Source organism: Fundulus heteroclitus, unplaced genomic scaffold, assembly GCF_011125445.2.
Source record: "Fundulus heteroclitus isolate FHET01 unplaced genomic scaffold, MU-UCD_Fhet_4.1 scaffold_47, whole genome shotgun sequence".
Taxonomy (NCBI): domain Eukaryota; kingdom Metazoa; phylum Chordata; class Actinopteri; order Cyprinodontiformes; family Fundulidae; genus Fundulus; species Fundulus heteroclitus.
Genome location: NW_023396890.1, coordinates 1,639,129 through 1,665,269, shown reverse-complemented (window position 1 = coordinate 1,665,269; position 26,141 = coordinate 1,639,129). Strand labels below are relative to the sequence as shown.

The following is a 26,141-nucleotide window of genomic DNA, read 5'->3' as shown; positions in this document are numbered from 1 at the left end:
TTTATGTCGTGATAGCAATAATCAGGACTTTAAAACCTTTCCTGAAACCCTCATTATTCACATATTGGAACCTTTTATTCAACGATGTCCTCCAGCCTTCAACCTGCTGCTTTGTGCTGCTGTACGTCTCTAAAAGGGCTGAGGCTGTTCTGTTTACTGAGGACTTCTGCCCACGTGTCTCTTTTCTTATTACTTCTACAAAGTTTTATTGTCATAAATAAGAAGGAACAGCCATGAAGATGAAGAAACCTTCTGCTGATAATAGAAACTAGCTTACAGGCTAATTAGTTAGCTGCACATCTGGAACAGCTGCTGCTGGTGATCAGACCTCCAACTAAAACATCACCTCCACCTTAATGGTTTGGTTGCTGCAGCTTTTTATTCCACAGTAACAACATCAGACATGTAAGGATCTCATAATAAGGCAGCAGGATGTTCCTGAGCAGCTCTGCAGTCGGAGCTTCCTCTGGTTCACCACTAGGTGGCGCTGTACGCAGCTCTACATTACATGAAGGTGGAAACTATTTGCAGTAAAACAAAACTTTATGACAACTGCCACTGATTTTAGGTGTGTTAATAATTCAGAGTGAAATTCTTAACGAGACTAAAATGTCGGCTTTGCAGCAGAAAGCCGTTTTCCTGCGGCATCATGGGAACGAGCGGCGCTGAGAACCGAAGAGCGGCTCAGAGAAAAGCCACCATGCCGACGCTGCCGCAGACACACCGTCTTCAGAGACGATCTCACACAAACATTTCAGGTTATAGGTTTAATACCGCGGTTCTATTGTTCATTCATCAAAAACAGAAAACAAAGATGATCCGGAGGAGCGACTGGATCCCAGCAGCAGCATCATCATTTCCCCTTCAGGCCTCTCCTCCGGCCTTTCAGCTCCGTCTTCCTGCCCGCTCTGCTCTGAGCCTTCGGGTTTTTCTTCGCTGCAGCCGGTTTCACCGCTTTCTGGATCCGGTTCTTCCTGGACGGCTTCTGCACGACAGAACCGCTCAGAGTCAGGGTCCGCAACCCGAGCAGCGAGAAAACTGCCGGCCCTGCGGCGCCAAGCACTGACCTCCAGTTTGGGCTTTTTGCTGGGCGTTTCTATGGGAACCAGCTGAGGGATGTCTTCCTCCTCTTCCTCGTTTGTCTCCACGGTCGGTTTTGGTTTCTCCTCTTCTGTCTGGTTCTTCTTCCCCTTTTTCCTCGAAGCGTCCTGAGAAACAGAGACCTATGATCAGCGTAGCTCCTCCTCATCATCATCATCATCATCAGTAACGCCGTCGTTGCAGAGCTCACCCTGTTTTTAGACGCTGCCAGCACGCTGATATGGCTCAGGTCTGACGTGTAGATGGGCAGGGCCACGGACGTCTGACTCTTTACGTGGATCACCTTCATCATGGGCCCCTTCTGCGATCCGTCGAGTCAGACAGCAAACAAAACGGTCAATAAAATGAGAATAAATAAGAAAAACAGACCCAAATTTGACCAAATTTATTTATTTTTTATAAATTCTGCCTTCAAACAAAAAATTACAGTAGTAGAGTCTAAAATAATGTTTTAAAACAACTAGAACTTTCTAAGTGGTTTATTTTAAATTAAATCAAGTAGCAGAGTATATTATTGTAGAGCCAAAAGTTTGTATTTTTATTCTGAAGGTTTGGTGTATTTAGACAAGTTTAATAAATCCGTTTAAAGGGGACAATTCCTGCAAAGTCCACTTTTTTTGTCCTCATAACATCCATTCTGTGTCCTTGGACTTGCCAGGGGCTGCAAAGATATCTGGATTCTGATTGGCTCAGATATTCAGCTGTTCATCTGATTGGCTCAGATATTCTGCTGTTCATCTGATTGGCTCAGATATTCAGCTGTTCATTGTTACGTCTTCCAATCGTTGCGTCGGTATTCGCTGCAGATGCTGAACAAAGCCGTGAACTTTCAGCTGACCACTCTCGCAAATCCGCCATTTTTATTTCCCAGAGCTGTTTTGTAGTCCAAGCTGAAGCTACAGGTGGCTCAGTCAGTTGTTGTTCACACATCGTCCCCTAGCGGACTACAAAAATGGCCGAATGGCGTGGAGTGGAGCGTGAGGTGCCTCCTTTAGATTTAAAGAGACGGAAACCAAAACCAGTTGCTCTCAGTTTATAAGAACAATCCAGTTAGTAAAAAACTTTAGACACACGGAGAACTCAAATAAAAGATGATCTGATATTTTAGGAAGGAAAATGTCCCCAACTACCCCAAACATGTGCTGGAGAAAATGTAGTTCCCAGACTGGGTCTCATAGCCTCATATTCTGGTCTTTGTTTCTACAAATATTCCCCCGTGATGCCGGTTTATTCTGATTTATCCTGCAGGGGACAGGTGAGACGTTTCTGCTGCAGGTATCATCAACGGCTCCTCTACCACACCTGGATCTAAGTCTCAGAAGGAACTTGAATATGTTCTGATTTTCTGCCGCGTCAAACACAATTTATTCTGTAAATCTGGCTCTGGAAATCCTCTCGGCTTCTGGACTGGAATCCGTTACGAGACGAATTATCAAGTCGTTTCGAAACATGGCGCTAGCATTAGCTTAGCATTAGCGACGGCCGCTCATAAGAAAAACATGAGCAGATTAAGTCGGCATTAAAGTAGCTTTTCTAGCTGATTTAACTCGTATTGCAGCAGAACTTCTGGCCGACCTGCAGACACTAGAGAGCTGACACGGTTCCTGTGTTGTCGGCTCTGATTTGCCGGCAGACTACTGGACCTCTGCATCAGGGGGGAAACGTTTAGATCAGGACCTGCATGAGTAAAAGATCCCTAATTAATTAACTAAAGTTAGGGAAGAGCAGCTTTAATCGGCGGCTGCAGGTAGAACCTAATCTAATAAATCTGAGAAAGCCGTCTGGAGCTCCGGTCCAAACCGTGGATCGGGATCAGGAACTCACCGCTCGCAGCTTGGCCACCACCGTCTGGACCGCCGCCTCGATGTTTGCCGTCACCTCGTCTGCAGTCATGCCGGCGTGGCCGATGCGCGCCATGCTGCAATGCAACATGGGATATGAGTCACTGGGGGGGGAGGCTGATGACAGACACGCACGGTGGAAACTGATCCAAATATTTACACCACAAATAAACATGTGAACTTTATTCCCACCGTCTGACGTTAGAACAGAAAACTCGTGTTTTAGTTCTGATCACTTTAATTATTTCAGCTACGAGACAAAATATCACTTTATTACTTCCTGCAAACATTGACATTTCCCACAGAATTAGGGAAACTCCAGACGATGACATCATGAGCCTGGAAGCTTCTGATTGGCCCGTTCTCAACACCAGTGGATTTATTCAGCCTCAGAAAATTCTGAAGATTTCAGGAGAACCGCAGACCAGCCGGGTTCATCTGATCAACAATCTGCAGGTATAACCAGCATGGAGAAGGTTCTGTGTCCAAGAGACGGACAGGTTTAGGTCCAGAATGTGTGACTCAACCCCAGAACCAAAGCTAAAGACCCTGAGAAGATGCTGAAGCTGGTCAGAGCATCGTTCTCCACAGAGAAACGAGTCCTGGACCAACATGGGCTGAAAGGCCGCTCAGAGAGGAAGAAGCCACAGAAGAATCCTGATTATATGTTCGTAAATGGACTCATAATTTAGGTTCTTAGAGTTCTGGTCTGATGAGACTAAAGTGTTTGGAAATTAGGCCCAACGTTACATTTGGTGGATAAAGGGGGAACCGGGTCTGAACTGTGAGGCACGGTGGTGGAAGCATCATGCTGTGGATGGAGGGACGGGTCCACTTCACAGAACAGACGGACATAAACGGGTCTTCTCAGCAGACCAGCCGATCAATTCTGGACTGGATGAAGGACAATAAAGTCCATTAAGTGGAGGTCTACCTGTCTAATCCAGTTACAGCGGTTCTGTCAGGGGGAATGGGTCAGAACCCAGAACATCTGACCCGGTCCTGTAGCTCAAAGCTGATTCCACCAAAAACTGAGGAGATGGATGGAATAAAAAGCTAAAAATTCTCTCATTGTGACGTTTAGCAGACAGAATCTACTCCGTTAACCCAAAGTTAAAAGGTTAACTCGGGTTAAGCCCGGTTTAAAGTCAGACTGTGGGGGGAAAAGTTCTTTAGATGTTCCTCTGGGTAGACGCTGTATCAAAGGTGTAGAGACGGCCTCCACGAGGAGAGGAGAACCATCTGGATTCACGTTGAGTCTCTCTGGCACCAGCATGACCCTGGCCAAACAGACAATCGACTGGGCTGTACTTTGGTGCAGCTCGCTGTGGGTTTAAGGTAAAGCAGGACTCTGACCAGCAGCAGCCTTTGTTGGTGACCGTCAGGCTGGTTCCCTGGACCATCCTCTGGATGTCTCTGGCCAGATGTTTGCTCTGCAGGTTGACGGACAGCGGAGTCCTGCCAAACACACGCAAACGTGCCGTTAATCCACAGCTTCACACAGAAAGGAGGAGAAAACATGTGAATATCACTTCTAACAGGCGGGGAGGCCTACTTTTTCCTCTCGTAGAAGTGTTTGCCGAGGTGGGAGGGCAGCAGGCGGCGGACGCGCTGATCAGAGAGGAACATGTCGAAGTTTCCCAGCAGCCGCCGCTTGGCTTCGTACGGCTTGTATTCTGTCTTCAGGGTTCTAAACGGAATAATCTGCAGAGGGAAATAAGCAGTTAGCAGAACTCAGTAAATCTATTTTAACGTCATATTTAACATTTCTAATGTCCTCAGCAAGTACCTAGTGGTGGGTATTGCCAAAGAAGTCACGATTTGATTCGAATCACGATTCATATGCCACGATGCGATTCTATCACGATGCATCACGATACTTGAATTATTGCGATGCATCGCAATGCATTGTGATATTTTCACTGAACACTGTTAGAAAAAAATACAGCCATTACCAGTGGCTGACAGGCTGTGTATGATCTGGATAGTGTCTTCAATTGATACATAACTGAAAGCAACTGAATTCATACATAGCTGTATTTATTGAAACGACTTTTGGAGGTATTGCCATGAAAATAAATATTACTGTTACTGGACACAAATATTACTGGAGTGGACACATCGACAAAAAGTGCTTAGGATTTATAAAACTTAAATTAACAAAATAAGGATAATCAGTGCCGTTTACATGGCCTCAGTGGTCCTTTAAACCAATGAAATGAAAACATTAAAATGTTTGCGCGTGTAGATGTTGGGGATAGCTTGCAATCAAATGTCATTTGTTTAATCAATGCTTGGGGCGCTCGCGGCTTTTGTTTTTCTGGATGGCGCCTCAGCATGTGTGCCTTTAAGTTTGTTGTGTTCCCACAGTATTTCATTATGATGAAATTCCATGTTTTGTTTATGAATGACTCAAAGCAGTATCCCGCGGCCGGAAATGCTCGTGACACAAGGCAGCGGGCGTCAACACATCCGCAGCGACTGGAAGTTGTATTCCACTTGTTTTTGGCTGATGTTCGCCAACCATTCATGCAATTTTATTTATTCATTTTTTAAATTAATAATCGATACTTGGCGTCAAGAATCGATGCATTGGATCGCGAATATTAGAATCGCGATGCATCGTCATGACGATTATTTTGCACACCGCTACAAGTACCCACGATAGTTTAGCTATAAATGTAAAGACAAACGCTGGAAACTCTTAATGTAAAAGTGTTTTAAGACGATTATGCAAATGAAATGGAAGCTGAAAATATTTAGCCCAAAACATAACGGACGCAGAAACTTCGGCTACAAAATCCGTTACAGAATATTGTACGACGTCAACAAGAATCATGTGTTTAGTAAAGTATTAACGCATGGCAGGGCTGCACGATAATTCAATAACCATTTATATCGATTATAGACAAAAAGGGTCAATAAAAAGTTCAATAGAATAAAAGATTTCCTTCCTTTTGCATTCCAGCCATGTAGGTTAATATTACAGTCGTTAATCCTCCCAACCAATCACAACGCAGAACCAGGAACCAAGCTCCGCCCCCTTCAAAGAGTTCAGAGCACAAGTTTTTTTTTATTTAAAAACTTGCAGGTTTGGTAAAAAGTTGGTTGAATAAAGGGTTGAGTTTTATTTCAGTGTTTGTGTCTATATTTTAAATATGCTGCTAAACGGCATAAAACGACCAGGGCTGCACTTAAAATGTATATTTTGAATTAGTTGATAATTATCGATGTCGATCAACATGATTTCTGTTTTATCGAGATGCTTTTTTTTTTGTACGTTGTCCATTCCTAACGTGTGGCTGGCTTCTGATTCTGACATGTTTAAATTCGCTGCTGGTTACAGAAGAGCAGCTCCACATCGTTAGCTGCTGCCTTACCTGGAAGCTAGTCTGTGATTGGCTGCATGTGAGACTTTAACGTGTTTGACGTCCAGGACGCCACACTTCTAAAAACACGCAGAACCCGTCTCCATCTCAACAATCTGCTGGTTGCAGCCGTGTCCCAAATTCCTCGTTTACCGGGCACTTCTGTTATAATTTGCATTTCCGTATCCGCTGCCCCTCCACGCCATAGACATCATAAACATAGACGCCTCGTTGGGCGCGGGTTCGTACGCCAACGTCACCGCCATGTTATGTGTGGCAGAAAGAAGTTAAGTTCTGTTGTAGTGAACGTGGATCAGAGAAGATTCCTCAAACCGTTCTGGTATAGACACAGATTAGGAACAAACGTTTTGGGGGAGTATTAAAGAGATAAAATTATTAATATGAGTGAAAAAAAAAAAAGACAAAATTCATAATATGAGAAAAACGTCATAAGAATTAAGGGGGAACATTTACAAAATAGTCAGTTTGCAGAAGTATTTCAGTCCTGGAGTAATAGGGCCAGGTTAGATTATTTTAATTATTTTTATCCTTTACGAGAATAAAGTCAGGAGAATGAAGCCAAAGGGATACAAAAATAAACTCGTAATGTTACAAAAACAAAACAATTACGAGTATAAAGTATATTCTGAGATTAAAGTCCCTCTGATACTGTTTAAGTGTCTCAGACTAACTTCAGATTTGCCACATCCAACATGGCGGACGCTCTAACGCATCCGCAGCATTGCCAAAACCCGCCCAACCAGGCGTCTACGTTTATGATATCTATGCTCCACGCTTCTTCTTCTTCTGCCTTTAATAAACAGCATCAGGCAGCACTACTGCCACCAACTGGTGAAGATGTGAACCTCATGCTGCCGCGCTGCTTTCCAGACATCGGCCTTTATGACCAACCGGAACAATTACCGAAGCGGTTCTGCATGTTTACGCCACTGAACATAATTTGACTAAACTATTTCCTTGATAAGAACAAAGAATTTTTATCAAATTTAATGCATTTTAATGCCTCCATTTAGTGAAGCCCTGGCTATGCGTCGCCAGCACCGTCGGGTCCACCTCTGCTGAGTACCTCTGAGATGCTTTTGACGCCCCGCTCCTCCAGCAGCTTCTTGTAGAACCTCTGGGTCTGGTCCGGACTCATTTTGGGCTCGTCTCTGGTGAAGAGGCAGACCTCCTCGGTGTCGGGCCGCTGGCCATGAGGCAGAGGACTGGGAACAGAACCAAGAGGGAAGGTCACAGCCAAGACAAAAGAAACTGCAGCTTCAGAGGAGACGGTAAACATGGCTTCAACGTCTGAACCGCCTGCGACCCGCTCTCATTTAAAACGTTAAACTTTTGTACACCGTTTCAACCGGTAACTCCAATTTCTGCCTCTGATCCGTGGGACAATAAACCCGCTTCCTGACTGTTAGACGCCTTTAAATTAGGTTCTGTTACAAAACTTTACAAGAAAAGCTCGAAAAATATATTCCCTCCAATTTATTCACATTAAAACCACAAACTAACTGCTTCATTTGGGTTTTAAGAAACGGACCCAAACAGTGGAGATAATAGGACACATCAGTTAAATACAATCTATTTACCTTTTATTTACCTTAACTAACATATTATCCTCGTTTCTGTTTTATATATATATTCTAGATTTTTTGATAAAATACGTTGAGATATTTTTTATCATTCCTCTGAACGTGAGCCTCAGAAGTTTAAAACGTAACCGTTAATGTAAACATCTGTGCTTTTCCCTCTGATTTACACATTTAATAAACGCCTCTTTGTGAAATGTTTTAAAGTTTAATCGCTTTTTCTCCGTGGTGTTACGTCACCATGATGGAAAAACCACCAGCTGACCCATTTTAACACACTTTAACATGCAGGAGGTGCTTTGGGTGAATCTGGACCTGGAGAGACCAGAACGGGGACTGATCAGAACTCTGGGAGGTGTTCAGAGCTTCGGAACCTGCTGTAAACTGGACCAGAACTTCCTCCCTGACCCGGCTGATGGGTTCATTTGTCTGCAATGACGCTGGACTGGATGTCTGGTTGGGTTCTTAGAGCATTTTCTATCCTGTCTGTTATCAAAGCTCATCCAGATTCCATGAGAAGCAGACCCGCCGGACCGGACCGGACCCTCGGACTCACATGCGGATGGTCTGCGCCTCTCTGGGGATCTTCCACAGGGTGAAGAGCAGGTTGATGGGCTGGGTGTCTTCCAGGAACAGAGACTCTCCGGTGGACTTGGTTTTTAGGAAAGCCTGGAGGGCCTGGACGGCCTTCTTCACCTGGAAGACGCGACAGCTTCAGTTAAAAAACAGGTTAGCTTCATGCTAGCCGGGCTAACAGCAGGCTAACCCTGCAGCTATCCCACCAGCTGAGTGGAGGTTCGGAAACTAACCGAACCGAACCGAACCTCCACATTCGCTGCCGATAGGAACACAAATAAATTAGAGGAAAACTTTTACCTGGGCCCGGTCCAACGTTACTTCTTGTCTGTCCGCCATGCTGTCTGCTTCACGTGTGCCGAGGGCGCGCATGCGCATCGACCAGTTCAGCCAGGTCTACGTCACGAAATACAAAGTCTGGGAACTTTATTAGTAAGAGACGGAAGACAAAGTCCCAAGTTTTCCACAGCGGCGTGTAAGGATGTTCCTGGTAGTTAGGAGGACGCGTAAACGTGTCTTTATGAGCCGATTTTAAAGTTTAAATAATAAAAATACATTTATAGACCGGAAAGGAGGCTAAATGAACGGATGAATGGATAGATAATTTACTAGTGGGTCGATGGATGAGTTTTCATAGATACGTATGAGTGTAGAAAGGTTTGCACGTCAACGTCACCGCCATATTGTATTTGACAGAAAGTAGTGAACGTCTATGTTCCTTGTGTATATGTTTTAAGTATTCAGATAGAAAGATATAGATGGATCTTATATATACACACTTGTAAAAAACATATAGATTGGCAGCCAGATTGCTTTTTATCGATATTTTTATAGATGTGCATATATAGATTTTGAAGTATTCTAAATAAATAGGTGTTTATATATAAGAATAAAGTAAAAATAGTCAGTTAAAGTACAAATACTTCGTTACTTTATGTAGACATTTTAGCTGTTTATACTTTAGTGGAGTAATTATTTTTTAGCCTACTTTTTACTTCTACTCCTTACATTTTGAAAATAGTCGCATGACTTCTATTTTTATCTCAGCTTGTTTTAGTTCTGGCTTGTCAATAAATACATAAATATTCAGATAAACAGCGTTACACGGACAGAGAGTGGTTTAGATTGTGGTTCGAGGCAGTTATGGACCAAGTTGTTGGCAAACGTCCCAACAAATAAAATAAATCAAGAATATTGCATTTTTAGGATAATTTTCCTTTGTCATTTTTTGATTAACTGCTAGATTAATAATTAATTTTGACAACACTATCTCATGTATACAAACCATACAAGGGTGAAATTGTTATCGATAAAACATTTTTTTTATATTTCTGCACCAAAACTTAAAGGCAACCAGATTTGAAACCATGATGCTCAGAATTGCACCTTTAATATATTTGCATCATACTAAATGTTTTTAATGATCATATGTGTGAGTGAAACAGGCAATTTTTTCCAATATTATCATACTATACAGTTATAGTAATGGGGATAGTTTTATATCCAGCACTTTTATACTTTTACTTGAGTAAAAGGTTTGAGTTGATACTCCTACATTAGTATGTTTAAACCCTAGTAGCAAAAGCTTGATCAGGCCATAGAACCTCTACTTCTACCTCTGACACCTCTGCCTACAGGTAAACATGGGAGACGGAGGAGCAACAAGTAAATAAGCAAACAGTTTAGTTTCAGGTTGATCATTTATTTTCAGTTTCCATTAATGTAACAGCTGTGTGCCTGTTTATGTGAGCATGTTTCCATCCTGGGATCATCAGAGTGGTACTGTGTGTGTGAGCTCAGTCCAGATAACCCATCTCACGTGGAGAGAGAGAACCAAATTAAAATTGTGGCGCACCGTTCCCTAAAATCAAATCAAAGTGTCTGCAGCATCCCTAACCGCCTCCTGAGGAGTCGGACTACGATAACGAGCTAACGCTGATGCATCTGCAGGACATAGAAATCTCCTTAAAACACAACAACTCTGCATCCACCTCCATCCTAAAAGCAAAAGAGGTCCAGCCGGCGGCACCGTGGGCCCTGGGGGGGGGGGGGGTGGGGGTGGGTGGGGGGGGGGGGGGGCTGGTAGCTACATTAGTGGCATAGCTGAGCTCTCAATATGAGAAAGCTGACACACTGGACTGGGGCTCTCGTTCTGTATAGTTCGTCATAAAAAAGCTGATTCAGTCTCGTTTTCTTTTTCTTCACGTGACATGACTTTACTCCTCCTCCCTTCCTTCCTTCCTTCCTTTGCTGTTCTTCTCGTCTTCAGCGAAGTTGTGTTTAGAAAGAGAGAGAGAGAAAAAGAGAGAGAGAGCAGCGTTTCTCCCCGGGTGAAAGACCTCCATGCATTCTGCCGCCGCTGCATTTAGTCCTTTTCTGGAACCAGCTTCAGCACTTTGCCGATGGCGATGGTTTTACCTGCCGGGGAAAAAGGACCAAGTTTAGTTTTAGGACACGATCTCAGCGCCTCCAACTTCTCCACACTCACGTTTCTACATATTTTCTTCACCAATTCTGTAAAAAACTAATATTAACCACGAAGCGGCTGGAATATTAGTCGTGTCTCGCCACTGAGAATGAAACCTGGGATTTTTAGACAAAATCCAGACGTCTGCCAGGTAAGGATCACAGATTAAATGCAGATGGTGAACTTCTGGTACCGTCTGCCTTAGGGATGGGAATCGAAAACCGGTTCCTGTTCAGAACCGGTTCCGTGTTTTCCAATTCCGTGGCACCTTTGGCAGCTCGCTAAACGATTCTCTATTCGATTCCGTCGTGCCACGTTTTATACGCACACACAACATGGCATACAATTTAACAAATGCCGTGTTTTTGATTCTTACCGGACAGAAGCTAAAGTTACGACCAGCATGGAAGGCAGCTCTGGTGGTAAGTAGCTAGTTTTACATCACTGGCTGGTTCCTAGTAAATCATATGCCATCTCTGGAAATAAACCAATTTCCTACCTCTCTTTGGGGTTATTAAGGGAGTGTGCCTTTCTCGTTAATCCAGCCCTTCATTGCTAGCATGTTTAATTAGAACTACTGGTAGCTGGAATTATTACATGATTCTAGCTATTGCACTGGATGTAACGAAACATGATATGAAGTTGCTCCACAGTTCAGGGAGCGAGAGAAAGGTGACGCTTGTTTATTTAAATCAGGGGGAGACAAGTTTATTTCCCAAAATTGTACAGTAATGCTTTTTCATTAAATGGATGCCTTCTCCGTTAGATTTAGATGACTGAGGTTATCTAAAGAAAGATTAATAAGCAACTGTCACGACAAACTTACATTTTCTTGTATTCTAAACAACTTATCTACTGTATTTAAGTTTCTTATATTCCTTTTTTTATTTAAACAAATATAAATGTTACTCCAGTTGCACATTTGCTGTGGACATCTTGACCTTGTTAGTTTGTAAGATCGTGTGATAGTTAAGTTAACAAAGTTGATGCTCATCATCAAACTGTTTGTTCTCCTTTTTTCCCCAAATTGGAATCGGAATCGTGAAAATCTTTTCAATTCCCAACCCTTGTCTGCCTGTACATTTCTAGTTTTAGTGCTTTGTTTGTTGTCTTAGACCCAGTTTAGGAACCACCGCTCCGGTTGGACGTGAATTTAAAGCTGTCTGGAGACTAAAACGGGAGAAAAACGGCCCATTAGTGATTTATCACTGATCATCCAGTCAGAGAAAAAAAAACTAAACCCTGATAAAGAAATCCTGGAGTGGAAAATAAATTAATACGGCTCAATATGAACCATTACTGAATTATTACTGAGCGTTATTAAGGCTCCTGTCCCAGTCTGTGGACCGGTACCAGTCTCTGGGTCATTTGGTTCCATGCTGCACAGAAAGGATAACCAGCTTATATTATTTCTGTTTATATTTATAACCACTCAAAATGATTTATTTAGACAATTGGCCCGGTTCTGTCTGCCAACAACGTGAAAGAAAACTATTAATGAGAAGAGGAAGGTGCTGCTGTGAAGCTGGGATTTTTCTCTTCTTTCCCTCCAGCCTTCCACTAGTTAGCGACAAAATGAAGATTAACCTGAGGTTCTATTTAGTAATGTGACCCAAACATTGAGCTCCTGATTAGCACCGCTAATTAACGATTATGAGCTCAGGGAGAGTTTAGGGGGCATGTGTGTGGATTCATGGAAAGAGCTGCTATCAGATTATCATTCACTGCCCTGGTATAATAATCACATTAAATTAAATTATGCTTAAACCAATGGAGAAAATCCAATAAGCAGACGAGTTTATTAGTCCAAGTATAAAGCTGCAGTTTTAAACGAGGTTTTACATCCCAGTATCAAACCACATCCAGCTTTCTGACAAACCTAAAGTTGATACTTTAAGCCACTTGGCCACGACTGCGGTTCCGTTCTAACGGACCTCTGGTTGTAGAACCGCCTCCTGCTCTCACCTTCGTCTCTCAGAGTGAAGCGGCCCATCTGAGGAAAGTCTTTGAAGGTCTCCAGGCAGATGACCCCGGCGGCCCGCAGCCTGGCGATGCACACCTGGTCCTGCTTCACAAAGCGCGGCCGCGTCTTGCTTTTCTCTCCCGTCTTCTTGTCCACCAGGCAGATCAGCGCCTGCAGACACAAATTCAGGGATTAGAGAACCTGACCTGCTGACAGAGTCGACTCCATCGCTGCTTAGTGTTGCTGTCACCAGGAAGTCATGTTTGAGTGAGAGGAACAGGTTTGAACTAGGGCTGAACAATTAATCGCATTTTCAATATAATCGTGATTTAAAATAACGCAATTTCCAAATCGCAGAGTCTGCAATTTTGGGCTATGTAACAATTAGAGAATTAGACGCGTCCATTAGGTGTTGGTAAAATGTTTAAAGTGGGTTTGCCTCCACATGGAAGGGAAGACAGTTGCAGCAGTGAGATAATCTAATTTTATTACTTGTTTTAGAGTTTATATAATCATACAGAGCATTAAGTACAGGTCAATCAGTTTAATACATAGACTTACTTGTTGGTTGCACTTTATGTTCAACAAGGATTGATGTCCAAATCAATTAAAAGCTGTTCTCTTGAATAATATTCTGATTAATAAAAACATTAAAAGTTCTTGTTTTAAATAGTCCTTGTTTACAAACATCTTTATTTAGAGGCCATTTTTGTTGCTTGTGGTTAACGCAGAGAAAAGTCAAAATTGCAATTTTGGTTGAAATATATTGGAGGCAGAACGCAATAATTTCTGCTCTGAGTTTAGATGCTGCGGGTCTTTTAGCAACTAATCCGCATAGCGAGGAAATAAAATGATTTGTTGTTTGTATATGTTTAAAAAGACATGATAAATTAAACTGGAAAAAAAAATTGCATTAAATCGCAATATTAAGAAAAAAGAAAAAAAAAAATCGCAATTAGATTATTTTCCAAAATCGTTCAGCCCTAGTTTGAACCGGTTTCACCGCAGTCAGTCGTCGCTGCAGCGGCTGACGCGTTTTATTTTCTACACCAAAAACACGTTTTCCGTTTTAGAAAAGCAGGAAGCGCTTTGGGACACGGCGCAGAAGCAACGAGTCAAACGGAGCGGGTCCTTTCTGATAAACGCAGCAGCAGCTCACCGTGATCTGGACCTCCTCGATGCAGGTGTGGATGTGAAGGACGGCGTTGTAGCCGGGACAGATGATCGACTTGTGCTCAATGATGACAATCTGTTGAGACAAAGAGATTTTAAACAGGTTCCTGCAGCAGTGGGGGGGGGGGGGGGGGCGTCCATCAGAACCGCGGATGCTGCGGATAGCCATCAGCGGCTATCAGCGGCAGAGCCGACGGCTCGGCGCTCACCTGCGCGTCGAAGGTGCGCCCAGAGTGGCAGAGGTTGTCGGGGCTGCAGAGGATGAAGCCGGGGAGGATCTCCTCTTCCTCTATTCCTTTCAGCCGCAGCTTCAGGTTCTCCCCCGGCTCGGCGTCGTCCGTCTCCACGTCGTCGCTGAGCAGACTCAGCACCTCCACCGTGTGCTGCAACAAAGCGCATCAGCCAGAGACTCTCAGAGGAAACGCTAGATAACACAAAATGTGCCTTTCCTGTCAGAGTTTGTACATTTTGTGTTCCTCGTACAGCAGGAAGTGAAACATCTGAATATTAAACATTTAAAGCCTTTATCTGCTGTAATTCTGATGAATCTGGCCACAGAGAATGAAAAATGACATCAGATCAATAAAAAAAAAATGACGATTTAAAGGAGAAATCTCAGGATTCTGAAAAAGTTCTGTTCCTTTCAGAGCTCCCTGTTCCGGGTCTGGGCTCCTTTTTCATGAATTCCTGCATCAGTGCAGCGCGGCACGCAGGAGATCAGCCTGTGGTTCTGCTGAGGGGTTCTGGTTCCTCTGGACATAGATTATCTACAGGGTTCTGTTCAGGTCCATTTGCTGGTGCTACCACGGTCATTTAAGGAGCTTTTGGTACCAAGTCCTGCTGGAAACTTAAACCAGCATCTGCATAAAGCTAAAATGTCCCGGTAGATGGCTGCGCTGACTCTGGACTTCATAAAACCCAGTGGACCAGAACCAGAAGATGACATGGAACAAGACTGTGGGAACTTCACTCTGGACGTCCAGCAGCGTGGAAGTTCTGGGTCCTTGATCTCTCTTCTCCTACCAAACTTTTTCCTTCCACCAAACTTTCCCCAACACTATTATTATTTTTTTACTTGTATTTGTAGTTTCAGGTCATCGTTTTTAGTGCATGCAGCAGTGAGAGGACGCGTGTGGGTTCCTCACCCTGTTGGGCATCATGACGAGCTGCTGAGCTTTACTGATGGAGCCAGACTCCAGCTTCCCCAGGATGACCGTCCCCATATCCTGCAAAACACACGCAGGAAAATCACTATAAGGAACCGCTTTAGACTAAATGTTCACATGTTTCCACATTCAGTCATGTTACAACCCAACACTTTTTATGTGACGACTCAGCACTACTAATATTTAGCAGCTTCAGGTGAAAGCAGCAGACTTTCTACCATTACTGACTCAGGAGAGCAGCTAGAGCTGCTGAGAGTCCTTCACTATTCCCTCAGCGCTGTCTCACAGGCAGCTGCCTCATCCTGAAAGTCAGAGCAGAGCTGCTCTGGTTTCGCGTTGATGTATAACGCAGAGCTGCTGGGTTACAAAGCTGGCTATATATATATATATATATATATATATATATATATATATATATATATATATATATATATATATATATATATATATATATATATATATATATATATATATATATATATATATATATATAAATAAAATAGTGATGCTCCTTTATGCTGCTGATTACAATACCGATCACCCGTAAAGGCCGATTACCGATACCAATCACATAAATCAGCAGTAAACCTTTATTTATTTATTTATTTATTTATTTATAAGTACTATTGGCCATGTAACCTGGTTAATGAGCCATAAAACCACATTAATTTAGACAAAAATGTTTTACTATGTCAAAAAGACAACTAACAAAAACCTGCCGCCACAAATGCAATCTTTAACAGTTTGAAAACATTCTTACCAAGCCAAATAATCCAGAAATTAAAATAAATATCACAGCATTTTGCATTTAAATAACCGATTGCATACTTTGCATGGAAATCGGACGATAATTATTGGTGTCCAATCAATCGGAACACTAGTTATAAATATAATAAATATAGTTTTTAATCTAATCTATTTTTTTCTCTAAAACTGTTGCACTACCTGATTACCACACATCTGAATCACTTATTCACCTCGTTCCATGTGTGCGGCTCTGACTAACATGTTTTTGGTAAAAATAGATTCAGGCAATGTACACAAACCAACACATAATTCATAATGTTAACGTATTTTGCATTTTTATGAGATTTTAATGACCGACAGCCCTAGAATCCTAAAGGAAACCCAGTGCCAGCCACACTTTTCAGATTTCAAGCTGCAGAAAAATTTAAATAATGTCTCTTTCCTTCCATTTTCAAGTTGTGCTCCTCTTTGTGTTGCTCTGTCACGTCAAATCCTAATAAAATACCTTCATGTTTCTGCTTGTAACACCAGGAGGGAGAACAGTAAGGGCAGAGGAAGGAAGGAAGGACACGTGTGAGGGAGGAGGGAAGGAAGCAGACCTGGAAACGCCAGACGTCTCAGCTGCACAGGAACCCTGAGGTTCAGAGCAATTTCAGGATAATTACGCAGCGTTATTATCCTCATTTAGGGACTTTTTTGCAGCCGCTTGTTGAATTCCTGCAGGCATCTTAAAATAACATTAACAGAATTCCTTCATGGTTTCTGGGCTCGTCCAGAATAAAGAGAAATGTTTGTTGCTCCTCCCAGCAGCAGCAGAAAACTAGAGTCTAATCCCCCGACGGCAGGTTAAGGCAGCTTACCGACAAAAAACACGACTTTTAGAAACAAAACCGAGCTGAGAGGAAAAATAAAAAGCTGAGAAATAAAACGAGGTCGTCTCAAAGAGCTGCAGACATGTTCGCATGTTTCTGAACGGCTTTAAGACAGGAATCTAAGCCAGAGGCGGAGAGGAGGGTTATCTGATGGGGGCTGAGGCCCACAGCGTCTGGACACGTCTGTTTTTTTAGGAAACGCTCCCAGACGGAAGAATTTCCTCTCCAGCGGAGGACAAACCTGCTGCTCACCTTGTACTTGTCCACGATTGGGAGTCGGACCGGTCCGTCGCTCGATCTGTTGAAGTTTGGCAAACTGTCCAGGTGGGAAATAAATGGCAAACCCCTGGAAGAACATAAAAAACAAAAAAAAGGTAAAACTAGAGTAATTAAAGGGCTCAGTCCTAGAATCTGTGTTAAATATTTCGTTTTAAGCTTCCTGGTTGTTTCTGTTTACATTCAGTCAATAGGCTAAAAAAATAATAAAAAAATCAAGCCGGACCCGTTTGCTTCTGCAGAAACTGGAAACTAAAGACTAAACCTGCTAATAATAAACTTTAAAAAAGAAGGTTATATAATAGGGCTGGGCGATAAATCGATTAATTCGAATTTACAATTCTTTAATATTTCATTTTTGGAAAATCTGGATTTTATTTTGCCAATACACTCATTGGGTTTCCATGAAGAGAACAGCATGTGATCCTGAATATATGTTTAGGCAAAGATATTGTCAAGTGGAAACTTTTTTTTTACCATATTACAAGGTACTTAATTTACTTATTTACTTTTTTTTTAAATTTAGTTTGAAGTTCACAAGTGCAGTGAAGCCTGTTCTTAGCTCAATGTGTAAAACCACTTAGCAGCAAATGTTTTGTTATATTTTCATTGTTTATAATGGCACGGCTGCCATCTTGTTTTACATGTTTCACAGCTTGTTTTTAGTTGCACTTTGATTTCAGGTCAACTCCCTGACGACATGCTTGACATAAAAGCAAGGTTTTTAAATAATTTCTTTAATTTCTTTTTATGAAACAAAAAGGAGGAAAAAAATCGATTAATCGGAGATTTATTTTTTAATCCATATCGCCCAGCCCTACTAGACATAAATAAAAGCCAAAAGCAGCTTTAAACAGACAAAGGACGAGCTCAGAGACTAAAAGCTGATTAAAATCTGTCCCAGCTTGTCTTTTATTTCTTTCCATCCCTGGAAGCCAACGCTGAACTCGTCAGAGGAACTTACGTGTACCAGGGGCACTCAGGTACGGGGTCTTTGAGGTTGGCACCTGTGAGTCCAGAACAAGGCATGAAATGGATGTCCTTCTTGGGGTTGAAGCCCACCTTCTTCAGGAACGGCACCAGCTTCTCTTTGCACTCCTCATACCTGCAGCAAGGCAGCAGAGACCTGTTCAGGCGTCGTGCTCCTGCGGCGCGCCGCCGCCAGAGCACCTGAGGACCTCTGCAGGTCCCAGCTCACCTGTCCAGGCTCCAGTTGACGGTGGGGTCGTCCATCTTGTTGACCAGGACGATCAGATGTTTGACGCCGGCGGTCTTAGCCAGCATGGCGTGCTCCCGCGTCTGTCCGCCCTTCTCAAAGCCCGTCTCAAACTCTCCCTTACGTGCAGAAATCACCTGGAACAGAACCACAGCACCAAGGTGAGGCGAGCAGAACCGCCATGTTTGGTCAGAAGTCTTCAGGCTCTTAAAACAATTTCACATTGGGTATAAATAAACCCGTTCACTGTGATAAATAAAACCCAGAACCCAGCTGCAGCGGTTCTGAGGTTCCTATGAGGTTCATAAGACATCCTCTGCCTTACTTCTATTTTGATTTTTCTTATCTACTTCTTTTGATCCACGGTATAACGAGGAAACACTGTATATACCTGATGCACCTCGTCCTACTTAACACCTTCTTCTTCTGATTACTGATTACTGAGCCGATGTGACGTGAATTTCTCCAATGTGAGATCAATAAAGCCCATCTTATCTTATCTTAAACCCAACGGACCTGCAGGAGAAGCTGGTTCTGACTCACCAGAACCAGGAGGAAGAACTGCCTCCTGCAGGACGCTGCTAACGAGCCAATTAGCAGGTCCACTAAGCAGACACCCCCAGAGGTCTCAGGACGTTTGGTTTAAAGCAGGGGTGTCAAACATACGGCCCGCGGGCCAGATCCGGCCCGCCGAACAATTTAGTCCGGCCCTGTGGCTAAATGCATTATCATTATAAAACCCCCCCCCCCAGTGTCCTGTTTTAATTAGCAGACTAAGCTTCAGGTGTGAAAAAAATTAAATCATTTCTTAATTTTTATCTGTTTGATGTATTTTGTCATGTAGGACAATGTTTTTAAGTTACAAAAAATGTGAATAAATGTTTTTCAACATTGTATAATCACTGTGATCAGTTCTTATGCATAATGCACAAATAAATGTTTAACTGAGTAAAAGTATTGTTGAAATTGCACATACTTTTCTTAAAAGCGCTGAGGTTATTCATAATATATTGTGTAAAAGTGAAATTAATCTAACATAAAAATCAACTAGTCCACTTTTATTAGTTCTATTTAATCTTGCAATGAGTTTACTCGTGTGGCCCTCTTGAGATCAGATTAAGCTGAATGCGGCCCCTAAACAAAAATCAGTTTGACACCCCTGGTTTAAACCATCAATAAACGATCAAACACGTGAGAAGGAGCCGGTTACGTCCGGTTTGGAGATCCGGCGCCGCTGCTGCTCACCAGAACGGCCAGATCCGCCTGCGACGCTCCGCCGATCATGTTGGGGACGAAGCTCTTGTGTCCGGGCGCGTCCAGGATGGTGAAGTGCTTCTTCTCCGTCTCAAAGTAAGCCCTGCCCACCTCCACCGTCTTGCCCTTGTCTCGCTCCTCCTGGTTGGTGTCCAGAGCCCACGACAGATACCTGCAACCATCAGGTCCAGCTCTTATACCGCCCGGCACCAACCGGGTCACCCCCCCCCTCACTGACTCACTCACCAGGTCTCCCGGTTCTTTTCCTTCGCCTCTCGCTCGTATTTCTCCAGCGTTCTCTTGTCCACCATTCCGGTCAGGTACCTGAAACGACAGCAGGAGCGTCAGAAGCCGCCGCGGACGCCGTTACGTCCAGGAAGCTGCAGCCCAGGCCTCACATGATCTGTCCTCCGATGGTGGATTTACCAGCATCTGGGAGACAGAGAGCGAACAAACGTCAGACGGATAAAACCTTAGAGGACGCAGATCTGCAGAGGAAGAGTACGCACCCACGTGGCCGATGAAGACCACGTTCACGTGTTCCTTCTTAGGAGCGTCAGGCGGAGGCGGGGCCGCCTTAGGGATCAGTATCTCCTCCTCTTCCTCCTCCATCATCATCTCCTCGTCTTCCTTCCCCGCCGCGCCGCCCTCTTCACATCCTCCGTCCGTCGCCAGGTCCCGCTGACCTCCTCCTCCTCCCTCGCCTCCCCCCGGCTCCTCCTTCTGCTCCCACGTCTCCTCCTCCGCCGTCATGTCCGCCTCCGTGTTCCCGTTCTCCACCGGCGCTGCAACCACAGTGAGCGTCCGTTAGACTCGTTATAAAGCAGGACCGGATTAATCTAATGAAACGGCAAACTTTAATCTGTGAACGATAATCTGTGAACGATAATCTGTGAACGATAATCTGTGAATTTTAATGTGTGAACAATAATCTATGAACATTAATCTGTGAACGATAATCTGTGAACGATAATCTGTGAACGATAATCTGTGAACGATAATCTGTGAACGATAATCTGTGAATTTTAATCTGTGAACGATAATCTATGAACGATAATCTGTGAACGATAATCTGTGAACGATAATCTGTGAACAGAAAGCAGAACTGCTAACTGGGTGGAAAATCAGGCCTAGTTGTTATTTGTCTTTACAAAGAAAAAGGGAGGATTGTAGTTTTATCCGCTCTATAGGGAAATCATTTTAAAATCACCTTTTATGGCAAATTAATCTGCTCTGATCTGAACCATCCCATAATAGAACATCCACCTCAGCCTCAGGTTCTAGGAAGGTTCTGGTTCTGCTCCATCAGCTCTGACCTGCTTCCCACAGCATGATGCTGCCTCCACCGTGGCAGCCATGTTTTGTAAGGTTGTAGGCTGGACGATAAATAAATAACAAATATCGACCATAGAAAAAATAATCAATAAAAAGTTCAACATAACAATTTTCCTTCCTTTTGTATTCCAGTCATGTAGGTTAATATTACATCATTACATGCTCCCAACCAATCACAACGCAGACCCAGGAACTAAGCTCCGCCCCCTTTAGAGCTCAGAGAGCACACATTCTTTTATTTTATTTAAAACTTGCAGTTTTGGTAATAAAAAGTTGGTTTAATAAAGGGTTAAGTTTGAATTCAGTGTTCTCTATTTAAAAACAAGTCATTAAGCAGCAGCATAAAATGTCTAGGGCTGCACTTAAAACAGAATTTCTTTTATCGACATCAATCAATATGATTTATATTTTATCAATAAAATATCCATCCAGAGAAGAGGACTCACCCGCTACTACCATCTAATGTAGAACAGATTACTAGATCAATGTGTGCTTCTGTGCTTTTTTGTTTCTCTTGTTGTGTCTCTGTTCTGTCTTCTGTAACCCCAGTCGGTCGAGGCAGATGACCGTTCATACTGAGCCCGGTTCTGCCGGAGGTTTTCCTTCCCGTTAATGGGTGGTTTTTCTTCCCACTGTCGCTTCATGCTTGCTCAGTATGAGGGATTGCTGCAAAGCCATGTACAATGCAGATGACTCTTCCTGTGGCTCTACGGTTCCCCAGGAGTGACTGCTGCTTGTCGGGACTTTGATGCAATCAACTGGTTTCCTTATATAGGACATTTTTGACCAATCTGTATAATCTGACCCAATCTGTATAATATGATTGAACTTGACTTTGTAAAGTGCCTTGAGATGACATGTTTCATGATTTGGCGCTATATAAATAAAATTGAATTGAATCAATATAATTTTCTTCTATATCGTCCAGCCCAAAGTTGTGTCCTATTATTTTCATTTTAGACGATGACATGCAGTCACTCAGATTATTTTCACTGTTAATGTGACAAAATGTGGGGAAGTCACAAAAATAATAAAAAAAGGGAAATTTTGCCAATGAAGCAGAATCCACCAGCTCAGAGAGCTCAGAGTGAACGTCTCCTCAGAACAGTTCAGGAGGCCCGCGGCCTGCAGGTGAAGCAGCGAGGAACCAGAGAAACCGGAGATCAGCAACCCAACAACCAGAGACGGCATCACAGGAGAGGCCGCTGTAGGTACCAGATCGACTCGGGTTCTGCGCCTTCTGATGACGTCACTATACATTGTTGGTTTAACGTTTGATCAATTGCGCAAAATATTGTAATTGGTCTGGACAACTTACTAAAGTAATTATAGCGGGGTGTAGGTTTTATTCGAGAGCGGGATTGCGGTTTGTAAACGGACAATTTTACAAAGAAATTCTCCATGGTCCCTGCGCCTCCTGATGACGTCACATTATGGCAACGCCACTCAAACAAACTACGTAGAGCCCGCGGTCTGCATTTGTAACGAATCAATTTTATTTAGTTAATTTAGCGGTTTCTTTTTTCTCAAAAGCTTGAACAAATATTCAAGCCATTTTACAAATAAATAAAAAAAAACAACAACAAATATTTGACAATTGGCTCAATGTTTGGAAGAATATTGTTAACAAAAATGGAAGGGCTAGCCAGACTAATTTATCCAGCATATATCTTAAATGTACCAAATACCACAATAAAAAAATAATCAAATTCATCACAATTTCATCTGGAATAATAAAAAAACATGTGATCAGAAAGAACAACATCAGTACAAAAAGGAGGAATGAACGTTATTGATTTTAAAGTGATGAATGCCGTGATAAAATAAAATTTGGCTGCTGACTTTTATTAAAAATTAAATGAGTTTATGGTTTAGTTTCCGTTCACAACTTTAAAAAAAATTGGAGGAATTAAATTTCTCTAAGGTTGTAACTTTGATCCTGCAAAATTACCGATTAAATTGTCAGACTACCACACAAGTATTCCAAAATGATGTTAAAAGTTTTCATGCCTCGACTAATTTACAGGAAAATAACCGTAAATTAACAAAATAAAATTGATTTGTAACAAATGGAGACCGCGGGCGTAATGTAGTTTGTTTGAGTTGAGTTGCCATACATAGACGTCATCGGGTAGCACCCGAGTCAATCTGGTACATACACCGGCAGTCCAGCTGCAGCAGAACCTGGTCCAAAGGGTCAGAACCCGGCTACTGGGAGGGCAGAGAGGTTTAGGTAGAACCCTCTAACAGATTAATGTGAAGCAGACGAGACAAATAAAGAGAAACAATAAAACAGCCAGGGAACTAAACGACAGGCTGTGACTGAACCACTGGACCAGAACCAGAGTCTGGACCAGAGTTCTGCCACCGGTACCGTCCATGGAGGCCTCTCTGCCCTCAGACCAGCTAATTAAACTCAGTAGTAGTTCATTTTTAGTTCCATTTTTATGAAGAATAAATAAAGAAAACTACAAATTTAGCAACAACAACAACAAAAAGAGATTTGTCTAAAACAAATAAGAAAAGAGCATTTAGATTTGTGCTGGTCATCAGGTCATGGTCATTCCAAAAAAGTAAAAAACAGTAAAAAAAAAAAAAAAAAGACTCCAAACTAGTGAGGAGAAAAGCAGATCTGATTACTGGAGCTTCTAGTGTCATTCCGCAAAAAAATAGAGAATAAAAATGTATTATTGGGCCAGAATTTATTATTACATCTATGCTAGTCGGTTATTTATCACTGAAATAAAGTTTTTAAAGTCAGAACAAATGAAATAACCGGTTTGGACGACTATTAGTGACAATAATCCAAACCAGGAATGATCCGGGTCGCCTCTCGGTTCTCCAGAACTCAGCAGACAAACTTAATAATAAACCCAGAAACGTAATAAATAATAAACCGATTAGACCCGGAAGCACCGGCGGGTCCGCCTGCGGGCCACATGAGGCCGGGGGCCCGGGGCCAGCAGCGCACCACCGCCAGGTCTATTTTCAGCAGAGATTGCATCATCTTTCCTCCGTGGACCCGTCCAGAACCAGAACCCCTAATATGGTGCAGAACCTGCGCCTACAGGTGGGCTGACGGGGGGCTAACGCCGCCTGCACCTGAGCCCCAGTCCCCCCCCGGTACCGGTCCACACGGAGCTCGGAATCAGAACATGTGGTGTCCGGAGTGGACCGTGGGCGCATACCGGCCGTGTCCGCGACCTCCATGTTAGCCGCCGGTTCCGCTGGACCTGCGGGGACAGAACACAGAGCAAGGCGCAACTTTCAGAACGGCACAAAACCGCGTTTCCGTCGCGTCCTGCGCGCTCACCGCGGTAATAAAGCCGCCGGAGCGACAGCGGCGCGAGGAACGGGCCGACCTGTTGCTCGGAACCGGGACTAACCGGAGCGGAGCGGAGCGGAGCTAACGGGATTAGCAGGCGGCTAGCGAGCTGGGCTAACTTCCAGCCGGCGGAGCGGCGGCAACCCACCGTCTGAGCCCGGCGCGTCGGCGCCGCCGGCCTGCAGGAAGCTCGGCACGAACACCGGGGCGTTCACGTTGGGGACGAACGGCTTGGCGTTCACGTTGAGGGCGGCGAAGGCGGCCGGCAGGTCCGCCGCGGGAGCCGGGGCCTCGGCGTCCTCCTCCTGCTCCCAGGAATCCGGGGCTGTGTCTCTCGGGTCCATGGCGTCCTCCTCCACGGGCGGCAACGTTCACGCCACCGGCCGCGGTGGGTGGGTCGCTGTTCTCCTGGAGGCTCGTTCAGACGCGATGATAAGTCGCCGGTTCGGTTCAGACTGTGAGCAGCACGCTGGGTGAAGCTGCCATAGCCCCGCGGAGCCTCGCTGTGGTCGGCATACGGAGCTCCGGCACGCTGACGAGCAGCCTGCGAATCCTGCGTCCACCGCTAGGGGGCAGCATCGCGCCGCGGCCCGGCGTGCAGCGCGTTTTACAGCGGACTCATTTTACTGAGCAATGGTCTTGCATATATATATATATAAATATATATATATATATATATATATATATATATATATATATATATATATATATATATATATATATATATATATTATTTAATGACATTTTTTTTCTTTTAATTTATTTGAGCTACAATACAAGCAAGATTTACATTGAGATGTTAAGACATGTTAGCAGCGCTCAAAAGGAGTCGGTAGAACTTCAAGAACTTATAAAAATCTTCTTCTAAAGCCCTTAATAATCAAGCTCCATCATATATCAGAGCTCCGATTACCCCGTATGTTCCTAACAGAGCACTTTGCTCTCAGACTGCAGGTCTGCTGGTGGTTCCTAGAGTCTCTAAAAGTAGAATGGGAGGCAGATCCTTTAGCTATCAGGCTCCTCTCCTGTGGAACCAACTCCCAGTTTTGGTCCGTGAGGCAGACACCCCGTCTACTTTTAAGACTAATCTTAAAACTTTCCTTTGTGACAAAGCTTCTAGTCAGAGTGGCTCATGTTACCCTGAGCTACCTCTATAGTTATGCTGCTATAGGCTTAGGCTGCTGGAGGACATCAGGGTCTATTTCTCTCACTCTGCTGAGTTCTCCTACTGCTCTCCAATCTGCATAGTTTGTTGTTATTTCAGCTTTTAACTTTTTGCTCTCTCTCTTTTTCTTCATAGTAGGTACACCTGGTCTGGCGTTCTGTTAACTGTGACATCATCCAGAGAAGACGGATCACCCGCTACTACCATCTAATGTAGAACAGATTACTGGATCAATGTGTGCTTCTGAGCTTTCTGTGTCTCTGCTCTGTCTTCTCTAAGCCCCAGTGGGTGGAGGCAGATGAGCGTTCTGAGCCTGGTTCTGGTTCTGCTGGAGGTTCTCCTCCCTGTTAATGGGGAGTTTTTCTTCCCACTGTCGCTTCATGCTTGCTCAGTATGAGGGATTGCTGCAAAGCCATGGACAATGCAGACGACTCTCCCTGTGGCTCTACGCTTCCCCAGGAGTGAATGCTGCTTGTTGGGACTTTGAAGCAATCAACAAGTTTCCAATCTGGTTGACCAATCTGTATAATCTGATTGATTTTGACTTTGTAAAGTGCCTCAAGATGACATGTTTCATGAATCGGTGCTATATAAATAAAATTGAATTGAATTTAATTTAGTTCTGCATATGCAGAACTTTTCCAGATAGATAAGAAATCTTACTATAGTAAGATTATATTACTATAGATAAATTA

The 26,141-nt window shown here is 43.5% G+C and overlaps 2 protein-coding genes across 3 annotated transcripts; both read right to left on the bottom strand.

The window, feature by feature from the left end:
* Positions 1-752: 752 nt before the first annotated feature.
* Positions 753-8,933, bottom strand: rsl1d1 (ribosomal L1 domain containing 1). The gene is made up of 9 exons (XM_012866541.3): positions 8,788-8,933; positions 8,468-8,607; positions 7,398-7,536; positions 4,498-4,646; positions 4,299-4,400; positions 2,926-3,019; positions 1,292-1,402; positions 1,068-1,208; positions 753-985 (listed from the first exon to the last, which is right to left on the bottom strand). Exons 1-9 carry the CDS (start codon positions 8,863-8,865, stop codon positions 854-856), a joined length of 1,086 nt encoding a protein of 361 aa, XP_012721995.2. The 5' UTR covers positions 8,866-8,933; the 3' UTR covers positions 753-853.
* A 1,235-nt stretch (positions 8,934-10,168) lies between these two features.
* gspt1 (G1 to S phase transition 1) lies at positions 10,169-24,848 on the bottom strand. 2 transcript variants are annotated; one of them, XM_036132025.1, is made up of 14 exons: positions 24,430-24,848; positions 24,145-24,189; positions 20,131-20,406; positions 20,020-20,053; positions 19,868-19,945; positions 19,613-19,793; positions 18,350-18,504; positions 18,116-18,256; positions 17,128-17,221; positions 15,236-15,316; positions 14,300-14,473; positions 14,077-14,166; positions 12,920-13,088; positions 10,169-10,905 (listed from the first exon to the last, which is right to left on the bottom strand). In XM_036132025.1, exons 1-14 carry the CDS (start codon positions 24,623-24,625, stop codon positions 10,853-10,855), a joined length of 1,767 nt encoding a protein of 588 aa, XP_035987918.1. In that variant the 5' UTR covers positions 24,626-24,848; the 3' UTR covers positions 10,169-10,852. The 2 variants fall into 2 exon arrangements, with proteins under 2 accessions (XP_035987918.1, XP_035987919.1); XM_036132026.1 differs by lacking the exon at positions 24,145-24,189.
* Positions 24,849-26,141: the final 1,293 nt, after the last annotated feature.

Bases quoted from the DNA above. Each gene is read 5' to 3' on its own strand.
- gspt1 (XM_036132025.1), bottom strand. From the start codon at position 24,625: ATGGACCCGAGAGACACAGCCCCGGATTCCTGGGAGCAGGAGGAGGAC. The intron at 20,407-24,144 runs GTATGCGCCCAC...CTGTGGTTGCAG, and splicing joins GGAGGTCGCGGACACGGCCG to CGCCGGTGGAGAACGGGAAC. The intron at 19,794-19,867 runs GTGAGTGAGTCA...TGATGGTTGCAG, and splicing joins GAAAAGAACCGGGAGACCTG to GTATCTGTCGTGGGCTCTGG.
- rsl1d1 (XM_012866541.3), bottom strand. From the start codon at position 8,865: ATGCGCATGCGCGCCCTCGGCACACGTGAAGCAGACAGCATGGCGGAC. The intron at 4,401-4,497 runs GTAGGCCTCCCC...TGTGTTTGGCAG, and splicing joins CACTTCTACGAGAGGAAAAA to GACTCCGCTGTCCGTCAACC. The intron at 3,020-4,298 runs GTCAGAGTCCTG...GTTGCATTGCAG, and splicing joins ACCAACAAAGGCTGCTGCTG to CATGGCGCGCATCGGCCACG.